The sequence below is a fragment of the Protomyctophum parallelum genome (genome assembly GCF_964188405.1).
Source record: "Protomyctophum parallelum genome assembly, chromosome: 9".
Classification (NCBI taxonomy): domain Eukaryota; kingdom Metazoa; phylum Chordata; class Actinopteri; order Myctophiformes; family Myctophidae; genus Protomyctophum; species Protomyctophum parallelum.
In genome coordinates, this window is record NC_139706.1 from 18,739,050 (window position 1) to 18,766,583 (window position 27,534).

General features: G+C 42.5%; 1 protein-coding gene across 1 annotated transcript; it reads right to left on the minus strand.

Moving 5' to 3' along the window:
• Positions 1 to 1,159: 1,159 nt before the first annotated feature.
• Positions 1,160 to 27,267, minus strand: tbx4 (T-box transcription factor 4; the record flags this gene model as incomplete). The annotated part of the gene is made up of 8 exons (XM_083772904.1): positions 1,160 to 2,200; positions 2,309 to 2,547; positions 3,018 to 3,106; positions 3,551 to 3,703; positions 8,695 to 8,842; positions 11,059 to 11,178; positions 23,995 to 24,089; positions 27,124 to 27,267. The coding sequence occupies 8 exons, from the start codon at positions 27,265 to 27,267 to the stop codon at positions 1,527 to 1,529; spliced, it is 1,662 nt and encodes a 553-aa protein (XP_083629030.1). The 3' UTR covers positions 1,160 to 1,526.
• Positions 27,268 to 27,534: the final 267 nt, after the last annotated feature.

Genomic DNA, 27,534 nt, shown 5'->3' on the forward strand with positions numbered 1-27,534 from the left:
TGTGTGTGTGTGTGTGTGTGTGTGTGTGTGTGTGTGTGTGTGTGTGTGTGTGTGTGTGTGCGCGTGCTAAATAGCAAACAATGGAAGGCATGAACATGTTTATTTATCAGGTGTGCAAAGACAAACCGTAAGTACTAAGTAAGTAAATACTCAAGTACTCAAAATGTTAACACAAAAATAAAGGCATAATGCACATCTGTAGTATGTAACACCATGTGTTATCTTTGATTTATACTTTATTTTCAGGTGTGTGCGGAACACCGGAACTCGCAACTACTGTAAGTATAAATCACCCTTCGGAAGCCACTCCTCCTCCTCATCAGTGAGAGTTCATCGTCTAAAAAGTGAGTCTTTCCTTCATGTTTAACTTAGCAGTGCAGATCCTGCCCACTCAGGCTGTTATACATTTGCAGTCTTGTAAGGGTTTTTCTTTTTTTCGTCGTTCGGGACTGGGATTTGTGTGCAGCTCTCTGTTCCTGTGCTCCATTTGGCGGTTAACGACGGTTCTTTAAGCTCCCATCTGGTTTCCCAGGGACCTCTTTTTGCTGTCTGTCCCTCAGAATAGCAGTGTGCGCTGATGGGGGGGGGGGGGGGGGGTTTGTGGCCAAGCACTGTGCGCTAACCGCTCCATTGTGGCTCAGTCTTTGGCTAACACTGTGGCCCATTTTCAGATGTGTGCACTGTTTTTATCACGCAACAAGAGTGACGGGGGTTATAGAAGGAGAAGTTGGACGAGCGCCGCACGCGGCTGACTCATGAACATTATGGGTGGGCTTCTAGTGTTGGCTTTCGGTTCGTTTAGCGACATGGCGCACAGCCATATCACTTATATATATATATATATATATATATTTATTTTTTACGTCTTGCAGATACAATACATAGCATAGCATACACACAACTTCAACACCTGTCCCTGCCTTGTTTATATGATTAATAGCTGTGTTTTTTTGTTTTTAACAAAACACTAATGTCTCATGTTTGGCACACTCAAATATTTTGGACTGAAAATAATTATTCTTGGTATACGTTTTCGCTGCAGATGACTCGCTACAAAAGAAGCTATATCATCACATACAGTACTGTAATGGCACTTCATGTATTTTGTGGACATCATGGATTCACGGCTTCAGAGTCTTCAGGTAAACATACCGACCACTCTTTGATAATCTCATTACAAACTAATATGGCTTTTGAGTGCAACTTGGCAAAAAAAATCACCATGGCTTTATTAAAAGAAATGCATCTCATTAAAGTAAACATTGAGTCCACACATTGCTCGAATGCTACCAAATCTTTATCCGTAGAGTTGATTTGAGCAAAGTCTGCAGCTTTTTATCTTTACTTCATTGCTTTTTGCCCTGTCAATCACCTTGTAACTTTGCGTGTGTGTGTGGCTGTGTGAGCTATCAACTAATCAGACGAATCTCAATGCTTAGCATTGCGCCTCTAATGGGGTTTTAGGGGAACCTCGAATACATTTCCACTTGCAGACTGAACAAAATGCATTTCTCCAGTGGTCCACATTAACTGTCAGTCCAATGGCTCCCTGCACTGCTGAGGCCCATCTGGTACTGATAGGACGCCTCCCTGATGGACATAGCACTCTGTGCAGGATAGGCTGAGAACTCTCGGTGGGGCCTGAGAGGTGACCCGGGCTTCCTGTGGTACAACGACGGCTGGCCCGCCCTGTCTCTGGACCCCGGGCCGGGAGGAGAGGACGACGGCGGCGGCGGTATGACGGGCAGACCACACTGGACGGAGGCCGGGCTGTAGACCCCCAGGTCGGCCCCCTGCGGCCCCCGCGACGCCATGGACGGGGAGGGGTGCGGGCCGTGCGGCACCACGGACGTGACCGTGGCACTGCTGGTGAAGTGAGCGGTGAAGGGCTGGTACGGGACGGCCTCCACCGTCTGGACGCTGTAGCGAGGATAAGGCTGCATCGAAGCCCACATGTTGCAGTTCAGCGACGGGGGATTCAGGTCGTCCACCGCGTCGCCTGCCGTCCCGGATCCGGAATCCGTCTCCATGCCGCCGAACATGCAAGCTTCTCTGGAGTTTATCGCCTCGCTGCAGTACGGGTGAGACAACAGCGGCGGCTCGTAGGAGGGAGGCGACCGGAAGTAATGTTCATCCGAGACTGCGGGCGACGTCTCCAAATAAGGCCGTTTGCATCCCAGCTCCAAGTGTCGGGCGTTATCTGAAAGGTAATGTATAGTCACCCGTATTATTTTTCAAAGAAGAGTTTATAGACACGGCTGTTCGTTTCATCACACTGAAAAAAAAGTTTTGAATAATAAAAACACACCTCTGTGTTTGAAGCGGTGATAAAGAAGCCCGGGGTCTCTGCTCTGAGGGAAGTGGTTGGAGAGAGGGTCTTGGGAGTCTGAGTTGGACAGAGGAACCCCGGTCTCGTACTGATAATGGGAAAGGACGCCTTGCGGATGGCCCGTCAGAACTCCAGCTCCCAGCTTCCCCGCCAGGTGACTATGTGAGGAGAGGATCCTTTGGCGGACCATGTTCTTAGAAATAACAGGATAATCTTTCCTGCTCATCAATAACGGCAACAACAAAGAAAAGGACATGGAATTAGCTTGCCTAGTCACAGCTGTGGAACATTCCCTTGGAAGACACGTGTGGAAAAGGGTTCCTTAGTCGAATGACTATTAATTTAAAGGGAATTCTGTCATTGCCAAATTTCTAGATACTGTATGTAAATTTCTGAGATTAACTGAAACTTAACTAAAATATACCGAATATACCGAATCATTGCGAAGGCTTGGTTGTCGAGCCATTTTTTTCCCGGAAAACCGACGGAGAAACGCCGCTATGTGTGCAAACACCTTTAGTGGCAAGTGGGAGAATGGCAACTCTGTCACAAACTCACAATCTGTCTGTGGTGCTTTTGATTGGCTGTTTGTTGACAGACTTAGTACCATGAATTGAACATGACTCCTACCAACAAAATCAATGGAGATAAGATAGAAAAAGTGAATAGCATGGATTTGTTAACCTACCCCTGTAGTCTTGAGACGCGTAGATCTCCCTCCTCGCTGCCTCGAAACCCTTTGGCAAAAGGATTGTTCTCAATCTTCAGCTGAGTGATCTAAGAAAAATAGCACTTCATTCAAGCTTTCAAGTTGGCTGCTAAAACCCAAGCTATTGTTAAATGCATTTGAGTTTGTTGTCATTAGGAACTGTGTAAAGTTTACACAGTTTACACTGTAAACTACGTGAATACAAATGTATACTGATAACGTATTGATATGTTTGTCTGCAGTGGAACTGCTTTTATTCTGCTACACTGATGGACAGGAATAACTTTCCTAATAATATACATAATATTATATATTGTATTTTGATTTTTTTTTTGTTCAGATAATATTAGTTTTTCTATATTTTAGCATATGTTTTTAGTAATAACGCACACACTATTGGTTGATTATTGTATAACACAAAGACCTATTATCTCTTAGTTTTCTATTACTAATGAAAGGCTACACATTTAACATTTAAACCTATTCAGTGGTCTCTCTATGTAGGGCTTTACCTTGTGGTTCTGATAAGATGTTACAGAGATGAAGGCGGTCTCGTGGAACACATGAGTGCAGTAAGCCGTGTTCTTGGAGCCAAAGGCATTGTTTTCATCTGCCTTCACTATGTGTAGCCTGGGCTGGTACTTGTGCATAGAGTTGAGGATGATCTGTAGAAGAGAGCAAAAATACAACATGTTTAATTCAAAACCTGTCAGTGTTGATCGTGAATGAACCGCTACTGTAACCCTGGACATAAGGCCTACTTTCTCTCACTAAGTCTAGTTTATAGCTGTTGTGTAGATGCCAAATGCGCTGTCATTTCTAACTTGAATAGGCCTCATGGTTTGAATGACTGTATTAGTTGCTCAGGTTTTCCGTAGCTGGCTTTCCCCCCTAATATTTGGTATGCTAATGGTACCTGGCTTGATGTAATCAAGGCTTCTTTCTTTCCTTAGAGCCAAGTTATGTAGTTGGAGAAGGAATGTTTCTATTTGAAGAAGTCATAATTAGTCTCACATTTAAACTGGTGCTACCTGTAGGATTGCAGCTTTCAGTTGAGTGTGTTTGAAAGTTGAGAGAAGTTTTAAACTCTCGCCAGTGGAACTTTGTGTGGAGTCTAATAATACTGGTTTATTCTAACTTTCTTAGCATACAGTCATATACATGTATTAATGTATATAGCCGCACTTAATTCAGTGCCTGCAATTCAGCCTTCAAAGTAGCCACTTAAACCCTATGTACAGGCTCTCCCAGGTCTCTATCCTTGGCACCCTCATTTCTTTCCCGCTACACCAAATGTCTTTGCAGAACCGATCCACAAGCTCACGCCATGCCACAACGGTCTTGCAGATCAGCTATTTCTCGGCCATAATATGCTCGCCTGTTATGACATTCCCCAGGAATAGGGGCGCCAGGGTTCAAGCGGTTAACGATTTAGCTCAGTATCCCTCTCAGCCTCTTGTCTCCGTCACACTTGACTTGGAATCAGAGTGTCTCGTCTCCCCGGACCAGTCAGCATGTGTTGCGTGTGCCCACTGTTTGCTGTTGCCTGGGCCGGGCAGAGGTAGGTCAGCTCGGCTCAGTGGCACCATCCTACTCGGTGCAGCCGAGTCGTCGCAGCGCTCAGCCAAGCGTTAGCGGCACGGAGGCGCGGTCATTGTTGGCCCAGCTCTGTCAGGGAGGATGAGCATCAAAGTCCCCACCTCGCCTCCCTCCTCTCTTCACCTTCCAGACACACTCAGCAAGGCTGGCTCGCGAGCTTTGAAAGGGCCCGGCCCCCCGGGGGGCTTCCAAAGAGAGGTGAAGGCTAAACGGGGCACAGGGGGGGACGGAGGGGGGGGGGGGGTGGCTGCTAGGCTCAGGTTGAACCCTGAACGGCCCGACACTCACATGCTACGGCTGCACAGGGCAAGGCTCGAGACAGGAGAGAGATAAACCCATTGGCTGGTTCACCAGAGGCTCTCCTGTGACCTTTGTCTGGTCTGCTGTCTGGCTGATGTCTGAGGGCAATGTTCTGTTCTGTGGTTGTTTGGTTACATTGATCAGGGCTGCCAGCCTCAGATCAATTAATTAAGAATTGAAGCTTTGATCTGGCGCTCCCTTTCATTCAACAGGCATTTCGACACCAATGACTGTGTTATTTTTCCAGGAGTCTTCTACACTCCTAAGGAATATGTGACAGGTGCTAGGATAAGTTTTCCTCACTTGCATTAGTGATGTCAATGTTTCGATGTTTCATCAGGTCCTGACTTAGTTCTCCAAATAATGCTTCTTTCTGTGCTGTGAGGAAGACCGTGTGTGGGAGATATTAGTTTCCCTATAGAGTCCTATATTAAAAATATGCTTTAATACAAAATATGAATATAAAAGCATGCTGAAACATATAAATCACACATCAAATCTAAAATAATCGTCGTGTAAATATAGATCAATATCCTTTGTGTCATTACGATCAAATCAAAATGAACAACCTAATTGTGTGCAGCCTACTTTTATATGAGCAGGCAGATTTATGTGTGGGTTCCGGGGAGCATGTCTAAACAGTAGCGGGGGGGGGGGGGATCTGTTTTTACTGCTGATGCTGGGCAGGTCCATATAGTGAGGAGATAAGAGGGAGAGAGTTAGGTGAACTTGGGTCAAATTATGGAGAGAGAGGATCTGAGATTTCTCAAGTGAAACTAGATACCTGTAAGAATCTATATGGCTAGCTCGGTTTCGACACATTATGACAAAACAAGACATACATATGTCATGGACGCCCCCCCCCCTGTCCATTGAACCTCAGTCTCCACAGTGATGGGCACGAACTTTACCCTTGAGCCGCGTGGACACCAGGGACTAACACGGTCGCATACAATAAATTGTGTAGCCATCGGCATAGATTTGGTGACACATCAGCCGTTGCAGTCCCAGAGGGAGACCTGGGAGAGATCGGGGACCAGGTATTCATATGAAGTTCTATAGTCTCACGCCTCATTGACACACAGACACACGCGCACACACACACACACACACACACACACACACACACACACACACACTGAGGTCCTGCCTTGTGTATACTGTTTGATGTGTCCTGGCGCTGCAGTGCTATGCGTTGTTGTGTAGTGCCATTCCCAACACACGTACTGGTATAGGCTGGGCCTTAATCTGGGTTTAGCCTGGCCTCTAACTTGCTCTGTCCTCATTATTCGCCCTTATCACTGGCCAGGCGCTCAACTCAACCTGACAGTGGGCCCCGCCGCTGATCTGAGAGGCTATGAACCTAATGAGCCCGCCCACTGACAGGATGGCTTAAGACAAGCTAGCCCAGAGTTCCCCTGGGGAGCGCGGCCTCGGTCATGCTCTTCCCTCTACGACAAGCCTTCTCTCTCTCTCTCGCTCTCTCTCTCTCTCGCTCTCTACTTTGTCTCATATTTTTTCATTTGTTTCAGGGCCTCTCTTACACAAAGACTTCATTATTTATTATTAATAATTATATTATATATATTATAAGTATTGTACATGGTGATATATGGAAGTATTTATTTTCCCTCGTGCACCGTTGTGTGACAAGTACATTGCACCTGTTCCAGTTCATCGGCTATGCTTTGACCTTCAGTTACTAGTTACTACTACAAGTTAGCTTGTAGATCTTCTATTTCTCCTATTTTAGATTTTTATATATATTTTTTGTTTTTATTTTGATAATGCCATTATAATTTTTTACAACAAATGGCATTCCCATTATAGTGATTATAGGCTGTAAGTGGTTAAACTGTCCCATTAATCATATTAATTTAATTTGAATTTAAAGGACCTATAACATAACATTCTACTTTTTCGATTTATTTTGTGTTTTTGGGGCTCCCGTATGCGTTTTCTATCCCCGCAAATAACCAATTTTGAACAATCAGGCTTTCATATCATAATGGGTGCTTTAATGGAAATGTTGTCCTCATCGTGATGTCATCAATGTCACCCTACTTTGTATAATTCCTCCTCTTCTGCTGTCTTCAGTTCCAAATTTGCATTTTCACTTTGTTTACAATGTCCACCATTGTTGATTTTCCAAGCTGGCATGGAATGGAAACAATAATTAATTACTAAAATATTAAATAATCTGCATATCAGCACCCCCACTACCTCAGGACATTGTGGTACTGCAGCTAAAACTGCTTTCAAAGTCCAGAAAGAATTGACAAGGACTGGTTATATCAGAGTGGTGATTGAGGCTCAAACCATTAGAAATAACTTTGAGGGACATGGACAATATGATATTAAATATAATAAAAGCAGTTTTAAAATGCATGTTATTTGCGCTTTAAGATTTTTTTTTTAAATACATACATCTTTATGTATTCTATTTAATTCCTTTTCCTAAGGTCCACATTTTGAAAACCTGTGAGCTAATTTGTCACTGAAGTTGTTCTCGATTTATCAACTGAAATGACTACTGCAGTGTATAAGAGCACGGCTGTAATCGTCTTCGACATGAGGCAGTATAACACTACTTTCATTCGTATTACCGGTATATTCAGCGGCTTGGAATGGGTCAATGCTCTGAATGGGACATTATGACAGGCTATTGATTGGTCTAAGTACTGTAGGTGAGATACTGACCTACCAGTAGGTCAGTATCGTCCACAAAATATAACCATCATCAACCCACAGAATAACAACACAACACCTAGTGGGCTCGTCGGTAGGTCAGTATATCACCTACTTCAATAGTTTGATTAAACGTGATAATGTCCCATTAAGTGCTTTGACAGCATCCGAATGGGATGATCATTCATCTGTCTCTAGTATATTACTTACAAACAAGATATCACAGAAACTGTCTAGATTAACATATCATTTTCCATGCACCTTCATGCTCCCAAAAGGGTGGCCGGCCCTTACTGATTTTGGTGAAGCCATGGCCTTTCCCGTAGCACCGCCATTAGACCAAACCTTCCACTTACACACAAAATGATCGTTTGTATTCACACCTGCTCTATTATTCATGCTACTGTAGGTTAGGTACGTTGCATTGTATTAAGCTTATTTTATTTTATTTGGTGGGCTGTGTCGTCCCTGAACTTTGTATTTACTTAAAAAGGAAAAGGTACAAAATGATCATTGTACTGTAACTTACTATGCTGGTCACATTTGAGAAAAAAGGAAAACAAGGGGTGCACTCATTTAGGCTTGGGGTTTCTCTAGGCGAGGCATTAAAACGTGCTGTGCATATTCAAGCTTCCCTAAACATGAACACATGAACCTGTGGCCTTTACTCTATCGCTACCCTCAGGCCAAAATGTCAACCCTCATAATTGCAGGCTAAACCCTACAGTTTAATGCCTTTTTCCTGCCATGATACTAAGGCCTTATGTTCCACATTATGTCCCTAATAAGAGTTTTAAAGGTTACTTCTATTTCATTTTCTGTCTTCGTTATGAGAGCATGAGGCTCTGTTGAAAACACTTTGGCACAGTTTGGGTGTAATGGGCGCTAGTAGGTCTTTTAGACTCTTAGTCATGTCTGTCAGCCATACAAAGCAGATTGATATTTCACTGTATAACATTTTCAGCGTTGTTGTATACTTTATATCAGCATATTCTTCCTGTTCAATGAAATAACTTGGTTGGAACTAACTTTATAAGCATTATTATATGCATATTTGCTGTGTACTCACATGCCCAAAGGGGTCCAAGTGGTTGTTAGTAAGCTTGAGCTTTTGAAATGACACCAACTGCCTCATCCAGTGGGCTCCAGTAGCAGGGGAGTCAGGGTGCACGTACAGCCTGCCTGGCATCGCTGGCTCTGCCTTGCCCGCAACCATCCTAAGGTCAAAGGGAATGGAGGGGGTTGAGAAACACAAGTTAAGTCATCGATATGCATTTGGCCACGTGTCCCCATTTGAAAAGATTTTGTGCTAGGGATCCCATAAGAGAAGATCATAAAATAGCAGATCTACAAGCTCACAATGCATTGCATCATCACGACACATTATGAGTTTGGAGATGGGTTATTTTTGATTAGCCAAAAAAATGAAATAGGGCTTAAGTGTTTTAAAGTGTAACTCATCTTGCTGGGGACCCCCTGTGCACTGTGCACAGTAAAAAAAAATCAACATGTTATGAAATATACTGTACAAGCTAAACAAAAAGAAGAATTTAGTAATGATTTTAAAAACAAACATCATAGCTCTAGGTCTAATATCTGGAATGGCGACATATTGTAATAAAACCTCCCAGAGGCTCTTACTCTCACGTGGACTGGACTACAGTTTAGTGACAGCCGTGGAATTGTCCCTCATACTGAACACATGTAGAATAATGACGCTGAGCGCTGGCAGCCGTTTCCAGCCCTCACACTAACAGCTCCATTGGACTGGGAGGCCATTGCCTCTGCTGTAACATCACTGCTAATTATGCAGTCCAAAGTGTGGCTGAAGAACACCAGAACCCACACTGGCAATGAAAATTCCAGGAATTTGAAATTCCACGCCATCCCACAAGATCAGCAACAACAAATGGCTGTAAAACAGCTTGCATCTCCTGTGTTTCAGTGCAGTTTTAGTGGCAAAACATGTTTATTTGTGTCTCCATAGATACAGTCATTTAGTTATTTATGCAGTGCCCATGCTGATGACATAAGTGGGTGCAGCATGGCTATGGTGGCATTAACTCTATACCCCCAGGAGGGGGACAGTGCATCACCGCTATTGTTTAATGTAGTTTCAAGGGCGCCTTGCCAGTCTCCTAGCAACAATCTACAAAAAAGAATATGCTCTATTATAATGGGATAAACATACAACTTTATATAATTGCATTCTAATGTATCATAAATTTGCTCAGAATGGAGAGAAACTGCATGCTGCCAGTAGCGTAAGGTCACAGCCTCTGTCCAGAGATGCATTCATCAGCAGTAATACATGATAAGCAGTCTGTCATTGTCATGAGCTCTATCATTGAAAACAGCATGTCTTGTGGTAGAGGGGATTATGAACTTTTCACTGATGGAAAAAAGTTGCAAAACAATACGTTTAGCCAACAAAATACATTTGGTCATGAATCATTGATGACTAGAGGCGCACGTCCTCCATTAACCCCATTGACCCAGTACAGGCTGGAGGGCTCGGTGCCATAGCAAAACTGAGACACTTGCCCAGTGTTTCAGTGCGACCAGGCTCGTCACCCTTTCTCGCTGTTCTCTGTGTTCTATCGCCATTCATTATCGTCGTTCAGTTTTATAGGAATGTGTAAAACGCGTATGAAAAAGGGGGAAAAGTGGTTGAACACCGCAGACCTTTCAATTTGCACGCTATTTACAAGCTTTGCCAGAGACGCCGATTTTCTGCAATGGCCAAACTGCTTGCAAATGGCTTGTTGTCCTGGTGAGCAGGCAAAACAGTAGTGATTAAAGAAGCACTATCTCCTTTCATTAAAACTCATCTGTTCACCCATGTCTAGACACTCCACTCGTAACTGTAACTGCACTTCCAACAGCCTGGGTGGTTCGATGCCCCATCCATGAGTACGTCTGTCGACGCTATATATCCTCGCTGTCGGCCAGAAATCAGCTAAACTCAATTTTTCGACACTATTGAACCCCCTTTATGTCTGTGTTGGTTGAAAGAAAAATATTGAACCAATGAAAGTATTAAAAAGTGCTTCTGACGAAACCAGCTGACTCCATTGTATCCTCAAACTGTCTGCTAAACCAGCTAACTCCACCAGTTTGTTTTGCCCTCTCCCCTGCAGCTTAGAATAGCTCAGAGATCCATTGTCAGCTGTTCTTATCAATTATGATGGACAAACTCCACTTGAGCTGGATAGGGGTAAAGTGGTGATAATATAATGAGTCTGACACATGTATCTGTCTGACAATATATAAAGTCATAATACCAACTTTGATGAGGCAGTATTGCTTTGTTTTAAATATATAATTCCTAATTTCCTGAAAAGTTGGTTCCTGCCCGACAGCAGAGATGTATAAATTGTAGTCAACAACCAATCCTGAGGTATCCGTTCATCCACAACTTCTTCTGACTCACCACTTGTTATCGCAGAACTTGTAGCGGTGGTCATCTGCTGGTACAATGTCTGTGAGGAGAATGTACTTGGTCTTAGGGTTCATTCCTGACACTTTGACCTTATAGCTCGGGAACATCCTCCTGTAGACAAACGTGAGGAGAAAGGGATTAGTAGGGTTTAAAAAAAATAAGCTATTTGTCTTTCAAACTTAAAGGTTATGAGAGATATTTCTGCACACCTATATCTGTCCTGAGTTTCACTTAATACAGTTGACATGTGCCCAACAGAGTTGACCTCAGAGGTACTATGCGGTTCACCTTCATTGACTTCAAGCTTTAGGGGTAGGCGCTGATCTGCTCTTCACTGAATCTTTGCGGCTTAACTCACTTTAAAAACTGCAATCTGAAACGTATTTTAACCAGTAAAGCCCTAACCACACCAAAGGGTCAAGACGGTTTTAGCGTTGTCCCTGCGGTGTGATATGTCTTGTTGCACGTTGACCCACGTTGACCCTAGTGATTCAACGCATGGAAGTCAATGACCCAAACCACACCAAAGGGTCGAGACTGTTTTAGCGCTAACTCCTCTCTCTCTCTCTCTCTCTCTCTCTCTCTCTCTCTCTCTCTGGTGAAGGCACATGCTAGGTACTGTATGTGTACCTCCCCCATACAGTATGTTGTCATGTTCAGTTTGTTGGTGTTAAGCAGATGAGCTTTTATAGCAAGGTGTCTCTCCATCCTATGCATGTGTGCACCTGTGCATGCATCAGGTGACTCCGTGTCTACCTGTCTCTGTCCGTCTGTCTGGCGTGCGTGCACGTGTCATGTGCGTCATACTGAAGGTTGCATGGGATATGTTGACACCTTTGGTATGTTGGTGACAATCAGACGTGGGCTTTAACTTAACGATGGGACTCTCCCATGACCATACGTGTCCACTCTGTGGGTCTCTGTATCTGCATCCATCTGGCGATTTGTATTCACTTGACCAACTGTAACTTTTAATCCCACGATTTTGCAACCCATTTCTTCTCCCAGTGTCAATTATCTAATGTAATACTGGGTGCTACACTTTCCTGGGGGGGGGGGGGGGGGCAGTGGACTGACCTCATGCTTCCTTCTATGCATGAGGAGTCCAAGCTGCTTCTTTTCACCTGACACGGGGGAGTTTTCCCGGCCGGACATAGCGTGTGGAAGGAACACGTTATTCCGACCAGTTCCTTTCCCCTCCATCAGGCTGGCCAGGGGGAGGTAGTTTAGAGACCAGGATTACTGCATGTTTTTTGTGGGGGTACTACCTGCCCTATAGGGGACACAAGGAGAACATGCAAACTCCACACAGAAAGGCCTTTCGCCAACACGAAAGGGCACTGATGACGCAGCGGAGAGAACACGCCCACAGCGTCCCCAGCAGGTATCGATCCCAGGACCTTCTAGCTGTGAGACAGCATACCGACTGTGCCACCGTGCCCCTCCACATTGTCGCAGATTTGCATCCTGTACATCCTCTTAAGATCATGAATTCACAGAATTAATAAAGGTGTCGTGGACCAATGCGAAACAATATTCAGGAATTGAGTTCCTTGGCCTGCTGGCAGTGTGCACAGGAAAAAGTAAATTGACAATTATCCAAATGTAGTTATACTGATTCCTTGTGTATTCTAGTCTAGTCCCTTGTCTCTACTATAACTCCTTAAGTTTACCCTATAGGAAGAGCACAGACAATCATGTGTCCGACATGTGTAGTTAATTATTAATTATTAACCGCTGTTAAGAAATTAGTCGGTAATCGTTAACAGGTAATAACTAATCGTAATTAATCGAACATTATGCGGTTCTATCATTGGTTGGTTTTCTGTGAATGTAATGCTGTCTGTGAGCGTGTGTGGCCGAGGAACGCACATACAAAGATGCCATTGCCTGTCCCTCTATCGTCAATGGTCAAATTAATATTTGATTAAGGAATATAATATGCCTTTCGTATTATTTCTGTATATCAGCAAAATGTAGATTTGTATGTTAGACATTGAGGGAAATTAAGATTTTCAGATTTTTTACAAAAACGCAGCTTTAAACTAACCGGTTTATCGATCGATAACCTTATCAAAACGTATCAATTAACTATGAATGCATTCATCGATAATTCACAGAGAGGACGTAAAGCATGCTATAGTGCAGAACTATACAGTACAAGCTTAAAGGACCACTTCACCCCTTTTAAACCGGTCTTAATTTTTTATTGTTCACTAATGTATAATATATAAATAATATCGTACCATTTGTGTCTACTCAAACTGTGTCTCAGGGGGGCTGTGGACAGTTCCGAAACCCGAACATGCACCCTATCCTCATGCACATCGGTGTAACAAGTGAAGCGACAGAGATCAGCTTCCTGCCCGCGAACACGCCTATTTGCGTTGGTATGGATGGCGGTAGCCTCTTTGGTGTTGAGCAGCAACACCAAATAGGTGATAGATAGATCCTCTATACCCAAGCACCCAGTCTATCAACAATGAGTATACGTGTGTCAACAGACCGTCTACAGTACTACTACTTACCGGTAGGTACAATCTATCAACAGTCTATGAGTGGATCTAAGTACAGTCTCTCAACGTGTCCTTAACGTGCATTTGTTTCATGACATAATGTGTCTACACTGATCGGATTAGAGCAGTGACAGTGGATCAGCCATGTCTTTAAGGAATTGGGAGTCACAGAAGCCTGTAGAGATCAGTACTGTCGGATCACTGAGACAACATGGAGAGTTGGTCGAGATGTGCCATTCTTATAAACACAGGCACGATGAGCAAGTCTCTTTAAGCAGATAAGATCCGCTTCCCAACAGCTTACAGTAGGACACACCTGCCACACTTTCTCTGCTGCACTCTGTTTCTTGTACTCATTTACTTGCCCGCAGGCATACACAGTATATGACGGAGAAGAATACAGATGCTTTTTATTTCGTATGTTTTGAGGGGCAATTTTTGTTTTTTTATAACATAATAGTGTCGAGAAACCAAAGTTAGAAAGATGGGTGACGTGTGACGAGACGTGATTGGAGTCTGATTCGCGACAATTTACAATTTACAACATGTGGCCGTCCATGCGCACGGACTCACGGAGGCAGAGATGCTTTGATAGTTTTTTGAGTCATAAAATAAAAAGAGTATATGTCTTCCATCTGTTAAAGTGCCCCAAGAATTGAAAGACAGAATATGCTAATATAGCAGACAGGCCCATAAAACATATGAATGACGCTACCTTCCATGACCCCCTCTCTGCTGAAACCAAAAACGTTTTCATCTCCATCTGCGTCGAAGCAGAAGTTGCAGAGGGATTCTGCGCCCCTTATAAACCCCTAAGTGCTTTTTAATGGTGGGCCGGATCGGACAAGCAGTTTAGACAGCTGAATCGCCATCGCTCTAGAGTCTCCAGTCAGAAAGTGTATCTGTTGACGTTTCCCATGGAAACATGTTCAAATAGTGGAGCGAGCACGCACAGTCGTGACAGCCTCGCCTGCTCTCTGACAGGATGGTCCGGCATCAAGCCCCTCTCTTGGCTCAAACGCGCTACTCTAAACTGCTGCAACAAACGCCCATCAAAGGCTTGCGCTTGACTGACACCATGTGATCAGGTTACTGTAAATACTATCCCAAGTTAAGATAGACAGGGGAGGGGATTGGGGGGGAGGGCAGATAATTTAAATCTCTTTCCCAGGCCCCAAATCCAATCAGAAGGTAGAGATCAGTCCCGGTATCATCCTCTCTGAAAGGCGCGTTAATCTGGGAGGAACATTCAAAACAGACCTCTGCTCATCCCCAGCCTGCCCTGCATGGCCCCTATAGCATTATCATCCAGCCAGAATGGCAGTCTGTGTCAACACATCAAGTGGTCCCCACGTATCTACAGTATAATGTGAGCCTCAGCTACTGAGGACGGTCTGCCATTGCTCCAGTCCATACCATTCATTTCAACCATGACCTCCCTGCTCTTTCTCTCTCTCACACACACGCACATGCACACACACGCACATTCACATCCAGATGTGCATTAATCAAACAGGAATTGCTGAGTCAAAATGCACCTTAGATGCATGGATATCGGATACTTGATGGATTGAATATAAATCCTATGTGCAGTAAAAAATAACAATTAAATTTATATGCCTTACTGGCTGAGAGTCCTTCAAATAATCTCACTGTAGAAGCCCGAAACTTCAGATATATTCTTAAACCGTTGTTTGCTTTCCTATTTAGACAGGACAGCATGTGGATCAAAGCATGGTCGATGTGTTGTGTGGCTGATGTGTCATCTGCTGATGCAACCGCCTGGTTGCTCTTGGCAGGTTCTGGCATGCAAGACTTTGGCATTAATAATGTGGGTGATGAGAGGACAGAGGACTATACTGTTACACTACAGCATATTGCACTGACTACATGTATAATAGAAGAGCTGAAGTTTGATCTGGTTTGACCAGTATAGCAGTGTGAGCTTAGTTTAAGTCCTACAACAATGTTGTAGACGTAGTGACCTGACCTATGCTGTGGAGGATGTCACTAAAGTATGCCACAGTGTTGCCTTATGCCAGTGGTTCCCAAAGTGGGGTCCGGGAACCCCTAGGGGTCCTTGAGAGTTCCAGGGGGTCCCCAGCTAAATGATAATTAGTAACCAAATGGACCCTCATGGGTCTGTAACTCAGAGAGTGTACAAATGGAACCAAATGGGCCCTAACAGGTCCATTTGGTTTTATTTGTGCACTCTGAGTTTTTTTGTATTTTTCTATAATGTAAACATTAGGGTCCCAGAGATAGAAATGCCATTAAATCGGGGACCGTACCCTAATTCATGTTCAACTGGTCGTCCTTGAAATGAAAATGGTTGAGAATCACTGCTAGAGCTGTACAATTCTTCTCTCGTAGGTGTCCCTGGCATATATTTTCTAATGGGGGTCCGCCGGGGGCTTATAAATGTAAATTTGGGGGTCCTTGACCTGAAAAAGTTTGATAACCACTGCCTTATGTTAAAGACTACATAGATGTATACTGTCTTTATCATCTGAAGTTTACATTACAAACAGAACAAAGTATGGGAAGCTGCAAGAACCACTCCGATAGGAGCAGGCTTGAGCCCTGTGAAGCACACCTGATCATCATCAGGTCATGATCACTGTGTTAGTAGAGCGAGTGTTGGGCGGACTGTCAACCCAATGCCGTCCATTGTATACCGATAGGTTGGGAATCAATTATAATCTTGAGTTTTGTTAAAAGGAAACCTGGCTATTAAGACAAATATGCCTTAAAAAAACATTATACTTGCCCTCTACAACTAAAATAAAATAATAAAAACACCTTAAATATTGTATTTTTTTCATGAATAAAGAATCTTCCACTCAATAGGAGCTGCTCCTGTTGCAAGTTGATGATGTCATATGTGGTCTAGCCCTATGGAATGTATGGAGTGCATATGCTAATAAAAAACAACTTTATGCTTCCTAAGGATAATATGAGCATCAAAGCAATATTTTAAATACTTTTAATTAGCATGTGCATTCCATATATTCCATAGGGCTGAACCACACATAGACATATGACATCATCAACTTGTGACAGGAGCAGTGTCTATTGAGTGAAAGATTATCTATTTATGAAATAAATAAAATATGTAAACTGTTTTTAATTTTAAATTTTAGTTATAGAGGGCAAGTATAATGTTTCAAGGCATATTTGTCATATTAGCCAGGGTTCCTTTTAAGGTTAGGCGCTATATGGTTAAGCACAATTACTTGGGTTGGCTATTAGCTTTGGTTAAGATTAAGTGCTGTTACTGCGCTGGTTATAGTTTATTTAAAGGTATGGTAAGTGTTAAATATGTGGGAAAACTGTGTGTGTGTGTGTGTGTGTGTGTGTGTGTGTGTGTGTGTGTGTGTGTGTGTGTGTGTGTGTGTGTGTGTGTGTGTGTGTGTGTGTGTGTGTGTGTGTGTGTGTGTGTGTGTGTGTGTGTGTGTGTGTGTGTGCGCGCGCGCGCATGTGTACATGCACACGCACAGACATGGACTGGTGGGCATGTGAGCATGACTCAGAAGTGTTTGTGTGAGTTAGGGGGAAGCATGAGAAATGGAGGTGGGGGGAGTGTGTGTATGATATCACTGTCAGGGTGTGTGTGCGTTTCTGTGCCCGGCCAGCTGTTTCTCTTAACAGTCCCGCACGCTTTGGCTCTTCAGAGATCCATTCCCTCTCTGGGAATCTGCCGCGCCGAAGGGGGAGATCAAAAGGAGCGTCGGGGGGATGATGGAGCACCACGACCCCGCAAAGGCGCTGACGATTGCGGGCGCGGGACTCCTCTTATCACCCCTCTCTCCACCGCTGCCCTGACGGGCTGTGTACAAAGAGGGAGAGTGAGGGAAGAGGCAAACGCTCATGGGCGCTCTGAAAGAAAGAGGGTTACAGCCTGGTCTGTGACACTCACAATAACAAAGTCTTCTTGGTTCGGCTAGGTGTTCGGTTGACTGGACGAGCATCCGTCTTGAGACACGCTCAGAAGCTTGACTCGCCGGTCAAATGCTGGGACTTATGATTTATGATCTTACTCGGGGCTGTATGCCTTTGTCTGCAGCTGTCTTTTAGGCTATCCGTTTCAATTAGTTGAGCTATGTATGCCACTTTCCCGCGATGGCATATATGCATGTCGCTTTCCGCAATGGCACAATACGCTGTATGACTGTCAAATCACGACTCAAGGTCATTAAACTATATTAGAGATCTATAGCTTGGTATCAGCTATTTGGTTGTCAAAGGTCAAGGTCGGAGATGATCCAAGTTGCTCAACTATGCACATGCAGCACACCTCTATAGGTTGCCCTCGCTTGACCTGTAGTTTACCCAGCAATCACTTTTGAGATCAAAAATCTCCTTGGCCCCCATACCAGGGCAAATACATGTTTCAGACACACAACCCATATCAAGTTAATAATCCGCACAAAATAGACGAAACAATAGTGCAATAGTATCAGCTCTGCATCTTCAAGTGTTGTCAAGCTGATTTCTCACTGGCCTTAAGTTAAAGGACAACTTTATTTTCATGTTTTAGGTTGTTATTAGAGAAAGTAAAAGGTGAGTCTATTTATTTTCTTCATTTGCTGCTTACTTTCGTTTTAGGGATTTAGCTGTTTTTGACAGGGGGGGGGGGGGGATTCAAGCATGGGGCTAAATATGTATTTCTTCACAAACTTTATAGCGATTTATTTTTGTATTATTTACTATAGTCCTACTAGACCCTTAGAAATTACCTCTGGCCACAAAAGATCATGGGATCTACTGAATGTGTCAAACTGACATATTGAGCCTATGACATACAGTGTGGCTTCCCCCCAGTAGGCCTCCTTCACATTCAGTAGATCCTGTGATGGCCAGTTGTAATTTATTGCGGTCTAGTACTATAGTAAATAATAAAAAAGAAAAATCGCTATAAAATGTTGTAAAAAAATACATATTTAGCCCCATGCTTGAATGCCCCCGCCCCTGTCAAAAACATCTAAAATCCCTAAAACACTCATCTTTTACTTTCTCTAATAACCTAAAACATGAACCTTGGTTGAAAAAAACTAAAGTTGTCCTTTAAAGGGATAGTTCAGATTTTTTTTAACTTAAGCTGTATATGAAATACTTGCCATTAATATAGTGGTCGCAACTGTATCAATTGATTGCCCGAATCCCGTGGTGGGAGTCATGCTCTGGTATTGGTGAAATAGTAAGTACTTCCGGTCATTTTGTGGTGGGCACAGGGGGCCACGCATTAAAAGTAAATTAATCCACAAAACTAACGTCATTTGTATTGTTGACCTATTTCTAAAATATCAGTGCAACTTTCTTACATTTTTGACCCCTCTATCACACAGAACTATGTTCTATGTCAACTATGTGTCCATATCACTACGCCCAAAAAATTGTTCCAGTAGAGGCGTCAAAGTTGAACGAAAGTTGCACTAATATTTTAGAAATAGGTCAACAATACAAACAACGTTAGTTTTGTGAATTAATCTACTTTTACTGCGTGGCCCCCTGTACCCCCCACAAACTGACCGGAACTACTTAATATTTACCAAAACCAGAGCAGAACTCCCACCACGGGACTCAGGCAATCAATTAATACAGTTGCAACCACTATATTAATGGCAAGTATTTCATACAGCTTAAGTTAAAAAATCTGAACTATCCCTTTAAGGTGAATTCCGCACTCAGTGCTAGATCTCTTATTCACAATATTCAGTCACTTTTACATCTGTTCTAGATGACGTGAAAAGTGAGTCCATGGAATGTATCACTTCCGCAAAGACGACAGCCGGTGTAAGGCCCGCCTACCTTTTCTTAAAGAACCAGCGACCTATATCTTTTCTTTTTTTTTAACACCACTTTTCAACCTATCTTCATATAATTGGTCCTCACTAATGTTCATGATAAAATGGCACAATTTCTTTCAACCCAGTCTGTGTCTCATGGGAGGGCTGTGGGCAGTTCAGAAACCAGTCCACCAGTGACATCATCGATGGGGAGTTCGTGGCAGCAAATAGAAACTGCAGGCTTTCTATTCCTGAAAAGTTACAATGCGAAAATGGAAGCCATCATTCTCACGATAACAAAAATCTAAAAAGTTATTTTCATATCTTGAAGAAAAGTGTTGAAGTGGCGGAATTCTTTTCCGCCACTGCCATTCACTTCCTTCTTTTCGGCCGGACTAAAGTGTCTCTTTACTCTAAATCTACAGCGCTCTCCATGGTTTTGATAAAAGGCCAATGTTCTGTCATCATTTCTGACTTTCTGCCGATGCTGTGCGCACCAGTGAAAGCGTGCACGCTAGAAAAGGTGACCGTCTTCGGGCCAGGCTTGAGCTGTAAAACCGCGGTACCATAGCGGGTTGTGCCGGGCATTGGCTGAACTCCACGGACCCGGGTCGGGCCAGGGTTCACGTTTTGGGCCCGTGCAGGACTCTACCAATTATAGGCTGATTCATGGGTATATGTGTTTTGGTCTGGATTTCTCCTTTAATCACACCTATATCACCTGCCGCGCAAAGCCATGGAAATTCATCATTTTCTCCTGAGCTCCTGGCACTAAACCCTTAACGCTATTATATAGTGGCTCAGTGGCTCAATGGTTCACACTGTTGCCTCATAGCAAGAAGGTCCTGGGTTTAAACCAATTGTGGCATTTCTGTGTGCAGTTTTCAGAATTGTGGAGCATACTGGAGCTGCCCACTGGGTGTTTTTTATGCCTTTATTGCGAAGAAATCGTGCATTTCCCGTCAGTCAGTCAGTCAGTTGTTTGGTTGGTCACCCCCAGGCATGACCATATATGTGGTCATGGCTCATGACATCACGTGACATCAGGGCTGGAGATCCCTGCCCCAAAGTTATTAGTGCAGTCGCGCCTGGCTGGCGGCAAAAACTAGAGTTCTCAACAGGCCCAAGAATTAAGGCCCGTCCCTATTTTGGCCCTCATCAAACCCTTGTACATTCAAGACACTGCCCCCGCTGCCACCCTTAAATCTCCATATATGGAGCTGACCTGCTGACCTGGAAATGGGGAGTGACACACAGCAAATGCCGCCCGGGATCGGGACTCGAACCCGCAACACGCTGTCAGGCGGTGCCCGGACCACTACACCAGCCATCCGGGCCAGACTTTTAGTTGTTGAAAATCGTCTGAAAATAGTCTGTTATCAACGCCATTTCATTGGCCCCATCAATAGCTAATAGATATAGCTATAGATTACAACTATAGTTCAGTTTTGGCATCACATTGAATGCCATATAATTTCTTGTCTGTGGTGTCGTGGTAGCAACAGTTGTTCGTAATCAAAGGATTATTGATTGGATTCTCACTAGGGTAACAGGATTTTGGTTATGTTAAGTTTATCCATTTTAGTTGAGCATTGCCATAGTTAATATGGTTACGTTGGTTTTGATGTGGTTAGGGTAAGGATGGGGAGGACATTCAGCCAGGAACTGGATTGGAAATGACATAAGACATTCTAAGTAAGAGAACCAAGGTGCACCATCATCAACACAACATTTTTTTTTTTCCTTTGTGTTGAATTAGACGGGGAAAGTATATGCAAGATGCTGAAGACAGTGATGGAGAGGGAAGTGCAACTCAGGGCTCCAGCTAGAATCAAACCAGAGACCTAGTTGGTTATGTGGTTGAGACTACTGGCACGTCCCAAACATGGCAGAGACTGCAGACCTTTCTCTCTCCTACTGAGCCAGGGTCACAGAGTGCAGATATTTGGATATTTAAGCCTTGTAGCACAATTAAGGCTTAAGCTTAACCATACTACCCTCTATACTTTGTTGACCCCCCCAGGGGTCTAATCTACATCCACTTTTTTTCCCTCTACACCAAATATCTTTGCTGAAACTTTCACAATGTGTCACAATATGACGCATTTTGAGCTTGTAAATCTGCTATTTTCTTCTTATTTTTTTATTTTTTGACCAAAGTTTGCATATTAAGACATTGCCAAAAAATCCACATTTCCACCTCTGCTTGTCAGCTCTGTGGTTAACCTACGCAACATAAGTGCCACTGTGTAGAAGTGGAAATGTAACCCCACATTATTTGAAACCTAGTTTCAAGCCATAATTACAGATTGAATATTTAATGGCCATGCATGCAAGAAGAGAATGTGCATGTATTTATTGTAATCATATTATGTAAAGTGTACATATTTCCATAATGCAACACGTATTTTATTATTTGATTTAACAGTGTACTTCTTAAGGAGGTTCCATCTTGCCCTGTCACTCTGCTATGAGAACATGGCGAGTATCTCCATACACTATTCATACCCTCAATTAATAATTCACTCTGGTCTGAATGTTCATTTATTGAGTTGGAAATCCGGAACGATAGCACAGTTTCTTGTGACCCGTTCCAAACATAAACGGGGTCTCAAACTGCACGCTTGACAGTAACGGCGCGGCGTCTGCTCGCTCAGGTTTTCCAGGGCAGCTGCGTACTGTAGCTAAAGCCCCCGCTCGGTCCTTCAAAGAGCTTTGAGGATTTCAGAGACCACTTAATCAGCTGGACAAGGGAAAGCCCATCTCTCACGCTGATGCGGCATTAAAGAAAAAATGTGGTGACCTTTAAAAAATTTCTCTCTTTACTGGAGGCAAAAAGAAAAAAAAGAACGCCCCATGAGGAATGAGAGGCGGAGGTGGGTTTGAAACAGCCTACTCATTCTCTGGTTAATGTCCAGAGGCCTCCCTATCTAATCCTCGGGTCGCATTAAATCTCGAACGAGCGGAGCAGTCATTTGTGTTTTCAATTATGTATTCATGGGTTACAGGAACTTCATGTCTCTTCCTGAGAGCAGAGGTTCTAACTGCCCTGTGTTACTATTAGCTGTCTAAACACGTGCTCCTGCTGAGCTATGGCACTCACATCGTGTGTTGAATCCCTAATTTTTATATAACTTTTCCTGTAATTTTCCACAGAGATTGCAGTTGTGCAATAGTACAACTAGTAGTGTTTAATATAGATACAAATTATATCTCCCTTTTTCAAATTTGTTTTGACTATACATATACGGTAAGTTGGAGCATGTCTTCATGTGTGTGTACTGTGTAGAATGTATTTTATATACAATGACCTCGGAAATCCACAATCCACAATCCACACGTACCAGCAACACAATCACACATGAGTCACTCTTAACTATCATTAGCAGCTATGCTGGCAGCTATGCTAAGTAGTTATTGTGAGTAGGGTTGCCAAGTAACCCACATTTTGTAATTATATTTTTATGAAAAATAATAGAGGTTCAGTAAAACTCTTGGGCTAAAGGGATAAGACAAACAACTTCCTGGCATAATTATATTTTTATGAAAAATAATAGAGGTTCAGTAAAACTCTTGGGCTAAAGGGATAAGACAAACAACTTCCTGGTTTCCATACTGGTCCTATGTACTGTATTCAGTTAATCAACAATGCTTGTTGTAGTAGTACTTTTTACCAGTGGTGGGAAAAGTACAAAAATGTTTTACTTCATTATATCAATACTGCAATATAGAAATACTCTGTTACAAGTAGTCCAGAATTCTAAATGTACCAAAAGGAAAAGTACTAATTATACAGAATGTCCCATTTCATTTTTTAAATATAGGCTTATAATTTTGATCTGCGTGCCTCACATCTTGCGCTTGTAGATCGGCTATTTTCAAATGGCCAAAATGTATATAGGGCTGAAGTGACTATGTTTTGTAATAATAATCAAAATCTGCAAAGTAACTACTACAGTAACTAAAGTTTACAAATAATTGTAGTGGAGTAAAAGTATAACAATTGCCTCTGAGATGTAGTGGAGTAGAAGTAAAACTATTGGAAATTGGAAATACAAATATCTTAAAATTGTATTCAGGTACAGTACTTAAATAAATGTAGTTAGTCACTTTCCACCACGGCTTGTTACCTTGTTATAGTACTAGTGTTACAGTGTGGTATCTCTACTGGTATTCCTGTGTTGTATAGCGTTACTAGGGGTGTAAAAAAAATCGATTCGAATTAGAATCGCGATTCCCGTTATGAACGATTCAAAATCGATTCATAATTTCCAAATTTTATTTTTATTTATTTTTTATTTTTTATTATGGTTACAGTTACAGGAGTTTTCACTACATGGTGTTTGTGATATGAAAGGTAAGCTTACCCTAATCACAGGAAACATCATGTCTTCAGTCATTTTCAAGTTACTGTAGTATAGTCACTTCAGTTGGCTGAAGTAGATTGTGATGAAATCCTATGTATTGAATCGAGAATCATTTTGAATAGAGAATAGTTTTGAATCTGGAAAATCGAATCGTGACCCCAAGAATCGGAATCGAATCGAATCGTGGGACACCCAAAGATTCACAGCCCTAAGCGTTACTGTGTTGTAGTACTAGTGTTAATACGTTGTACTCACCTGCCTGCTTTAGTAATGATCATCTCTGTTCCAGCTTCATGGAACTTCTTCCACAGTTCTCGCTCGTGAAGAACCACCTTGATGCTCTCAATATTCTAGAGAAATGAGTGAGGAGATGTCTGTTAAACTCCCACACAAATCAAATCAATGGAGCGTGCATGTGAAATGTTCCAAACACACCACCATCCCATAGAACTTTACAAAAAACGTAAGTCACAACATTGTCATATTACGTAACATAACTTAGCAATAAATTAATCATAAATAAACGAAATGATTCTATGTTGATTCTTGTTTATTTAGTGTGTAGCTTATGTTTATGTACTGACGTTTAGTTAGTTAAATACACAGCATAGTCTCCAACGGACCAATAAAATGGCTTTGGGTATAATATACAGTACAGTACATGGATAACAAACAAAGGATGAAGACCCAAAGACATGCATAGTGTATATTACATATCCCTGCCAGTGCCCATAAGCAAGGTGCTTCATAGCCTCGGAAACCCAGGCGTTTTTATTTGTCGAGGGGTGCCTCAGAACTGGCGCTGCTCAGTGGCTGTTCACGGCTCCTAACATTTAAGATGAGTCCAATTCAGAGGATGAATCTCCCCTCGGGGATCAATAATGTATTACTTAACTAACCTAAAAACAGTAAAGCGGCCCTCTGTGGGCTGCTTTTGATTGATCTAAACTAAAGGGATTTATTGAGACCACAGTGTGGTCACTTCTGACTCTCTTCCTCATGTACAGTATATTAACGAAGGTTTTATATTTATCACACATGTGTGGGGTAACGGGTTTATAAGTGATTCTTGCACTTTGTCCATTTGTTTGTGCATTATTACTTTTAACCATGGCAACAAAAAAAAGAAAAAAAAAAAAAAAACTTAACTTCTGGCTTCTGACTGTAGTTTGTAATCATCTCTCTTATCATGATATGATGACTCGCTGTACGGCTGTAGTGCATGTGTGTATGTGTGTGAGCTGCTGTACTACCTAAATAACTCATTTTTAGGGGTTAGGGCATTGTAAAAACGCTAAAATAATAAAATAAAGGTCAAAAAAATTGCGCACTTCGCGTGTGTCGTTCGCCAAGCTGTCGCACCCCCAGGCGTCAAGTTCAAGCTCTGCCTATGCTTTTAACATGAGGCATATTGAGTTTAGGATATAAAATGTGCTTTACAAATATAATTGACTTGACTTGAGATGAAAAGTACAAATACATTTAATCAAAGTTTATCATTTGAAAGCAATGGCTGAAGCAAATGTAATCATGCACTCTGGCCAGAAGTCAGATATTTTGAAGCCTGCTACAATATTGATAAATGGCTACTTCTGAGGATTTCAATTACTTGAAGTCAACATTTCTTAAACTGAGACTTTGAATTTCTGATAATGGGTTAAAACAAATCCAAGTCAACTTTTCTTTGTTTTCTTTTTCCAACATTATGTTTTGATTCGTAGTGAAACTAATAAATAACTAGAACTGCACTCTGTTCTAGTGAGTGCCTACTTGCTTGCTGCACACTAGTAGGCCATAAATGGCCTACTAGTGCGCAAGCAGAGCGCGCAAGTACTGTCGACCGCTACAAACTGTCAAATCTCAGCTTCTCTGTGAAGGAACGTTTGAAAAGTTGAATTATTAGGTTTAGCTATTTGCTACCTACCTACTTTATGCATATAAAAAGTAGTATTTTGAAGTATGGTACAAGTTTCTATCTATAAAAGAAATACAGTTTTATCGATTTAGAATTATTCTGGATCCCTTTTTAGTTTATCAAAGAAAAATAAATCGTCAATATCCGATGGAAAAAAAGGTATATAAACTGAAATAAAATATGTTATCACGTATACAGTATAATTATTGAATTATTTATTTTAAATTGTCAATTGCTTTAAATTTACTTAATCTTGGACTATAGTGATATTAATACTAAATGCCTCTGTGTATATGTATGTAATTTGTAAGTTGATTAGAGGTATACTGTGGTTACTTTGCGCCACTTTTGATGCGTATGCACCATACCAGCATATTCGATGCGTATGCAGCGTCCCAGCAAATGACGTAATGACTACTTGTGCCTGATACAGCAGTGGTGCCAGATTACATACATGTATACATAGGAGCATTACCTTTAATCCTCCCGACACTAAAACATATCGTCATTACGTCACCATCGATGCCTCTGTGTATATGTATATGTAATTTGTAAGTTGATTAGTGGTATACTGTGGTTAGTTTGCGCCACTTTTGATGCGTATGCACCGTCCCAGCATATTCGATGCGTATGCAGCGTCCCAGCAAATGATGTAATGACTACTTGTGCCTGATACGGTAGTGGTGCCAGATTACATACATGTATACATAGGAGCATTACCTTTAATCCTCCCGACACTAAAACATATCGTCATTACGTCACCATCGAAAACCAATTACACTCTGGCATTGGGTCCTTTAATCCACATCTTTATTACGTCATCATTGAGAGCTAGTTATACCAGTTATACCCTGATGTCATATGCTGGGACGGTGCATACGCATCGAATATGCTGGGACGCTTCATACGCATCGAATATCGTCAATTGCGCAAGCAATTAGTAGATGCTACAGCTTAAAGGGACACTTCACCCTTTTTGCAAAAAAATATATGTTAATGACGTTTAGAAGCTTTAGATCACTTTCCTGGGGTATTTATGTGTGTAATATGTGGTTTTAGTTATTTTAGATTGTAGCAGTGAGCCTGTTGTCTCTGATGTCATGGACACTGGTCTCACTACCTTCCTGGACTACAATTCCCATAATTCTTTGGTGCACTGCTCCTCCTTGCGGATAGGGGGAGAGCTGTCTTACTGAGACAACATGTAGTCCAGGAAGGAAGTGAGCCCAGTGTCCATGACATCAGAGACAACAGGCTCACTGCTACAATCTAAAATATCTAAAACCACATATTACATACATAAAGCCCCCCAGGAAAGTGTTCTAAAGCTTCTAAACGTCATTAACATATATTTTTTTGCAAAAAGGGTGAAGTGTCCCTTTAAGTTATCGCAGGTCTGGAGTGTCATGGTAAACAACAAATGGAATCAAGAAACGTCCGGATGGTCACACTGTGAACCTCAGCTATACCTGGTCGGTCTCGCTGCCACTGGAGATGCTGGGAGTTGTGGGCAGGCCCAGGTGCGGCGGGTCAGCCACGGCCTCTGAGACACCTCCAGGCTGGGCTCTGGTGGCACTGTCATCGGGCACAGCCGATGCCTTCTCTTGGAGCATCTATGGATAGGATTACAAGAAAGAAAACAACCTATTAACACGGAGCCCGCCAGAACCGTATAGTAACCGTAGGATTAAATTAATCGTCTAGCCTGCCCAGAACCGTGTAGGCTATACGTTTTCCAGGGTTTATATTCTTTAATCCATGTTTTGATCTGATCGAATTGTTAGCTGCCGCTCGTTAGCATAACAACAACAAGTGGGACAGTTGCCGCGTGCATCCACTTGGACTCTATGTGCTGCTTTCAATGCCCTGTATCTCCAAAT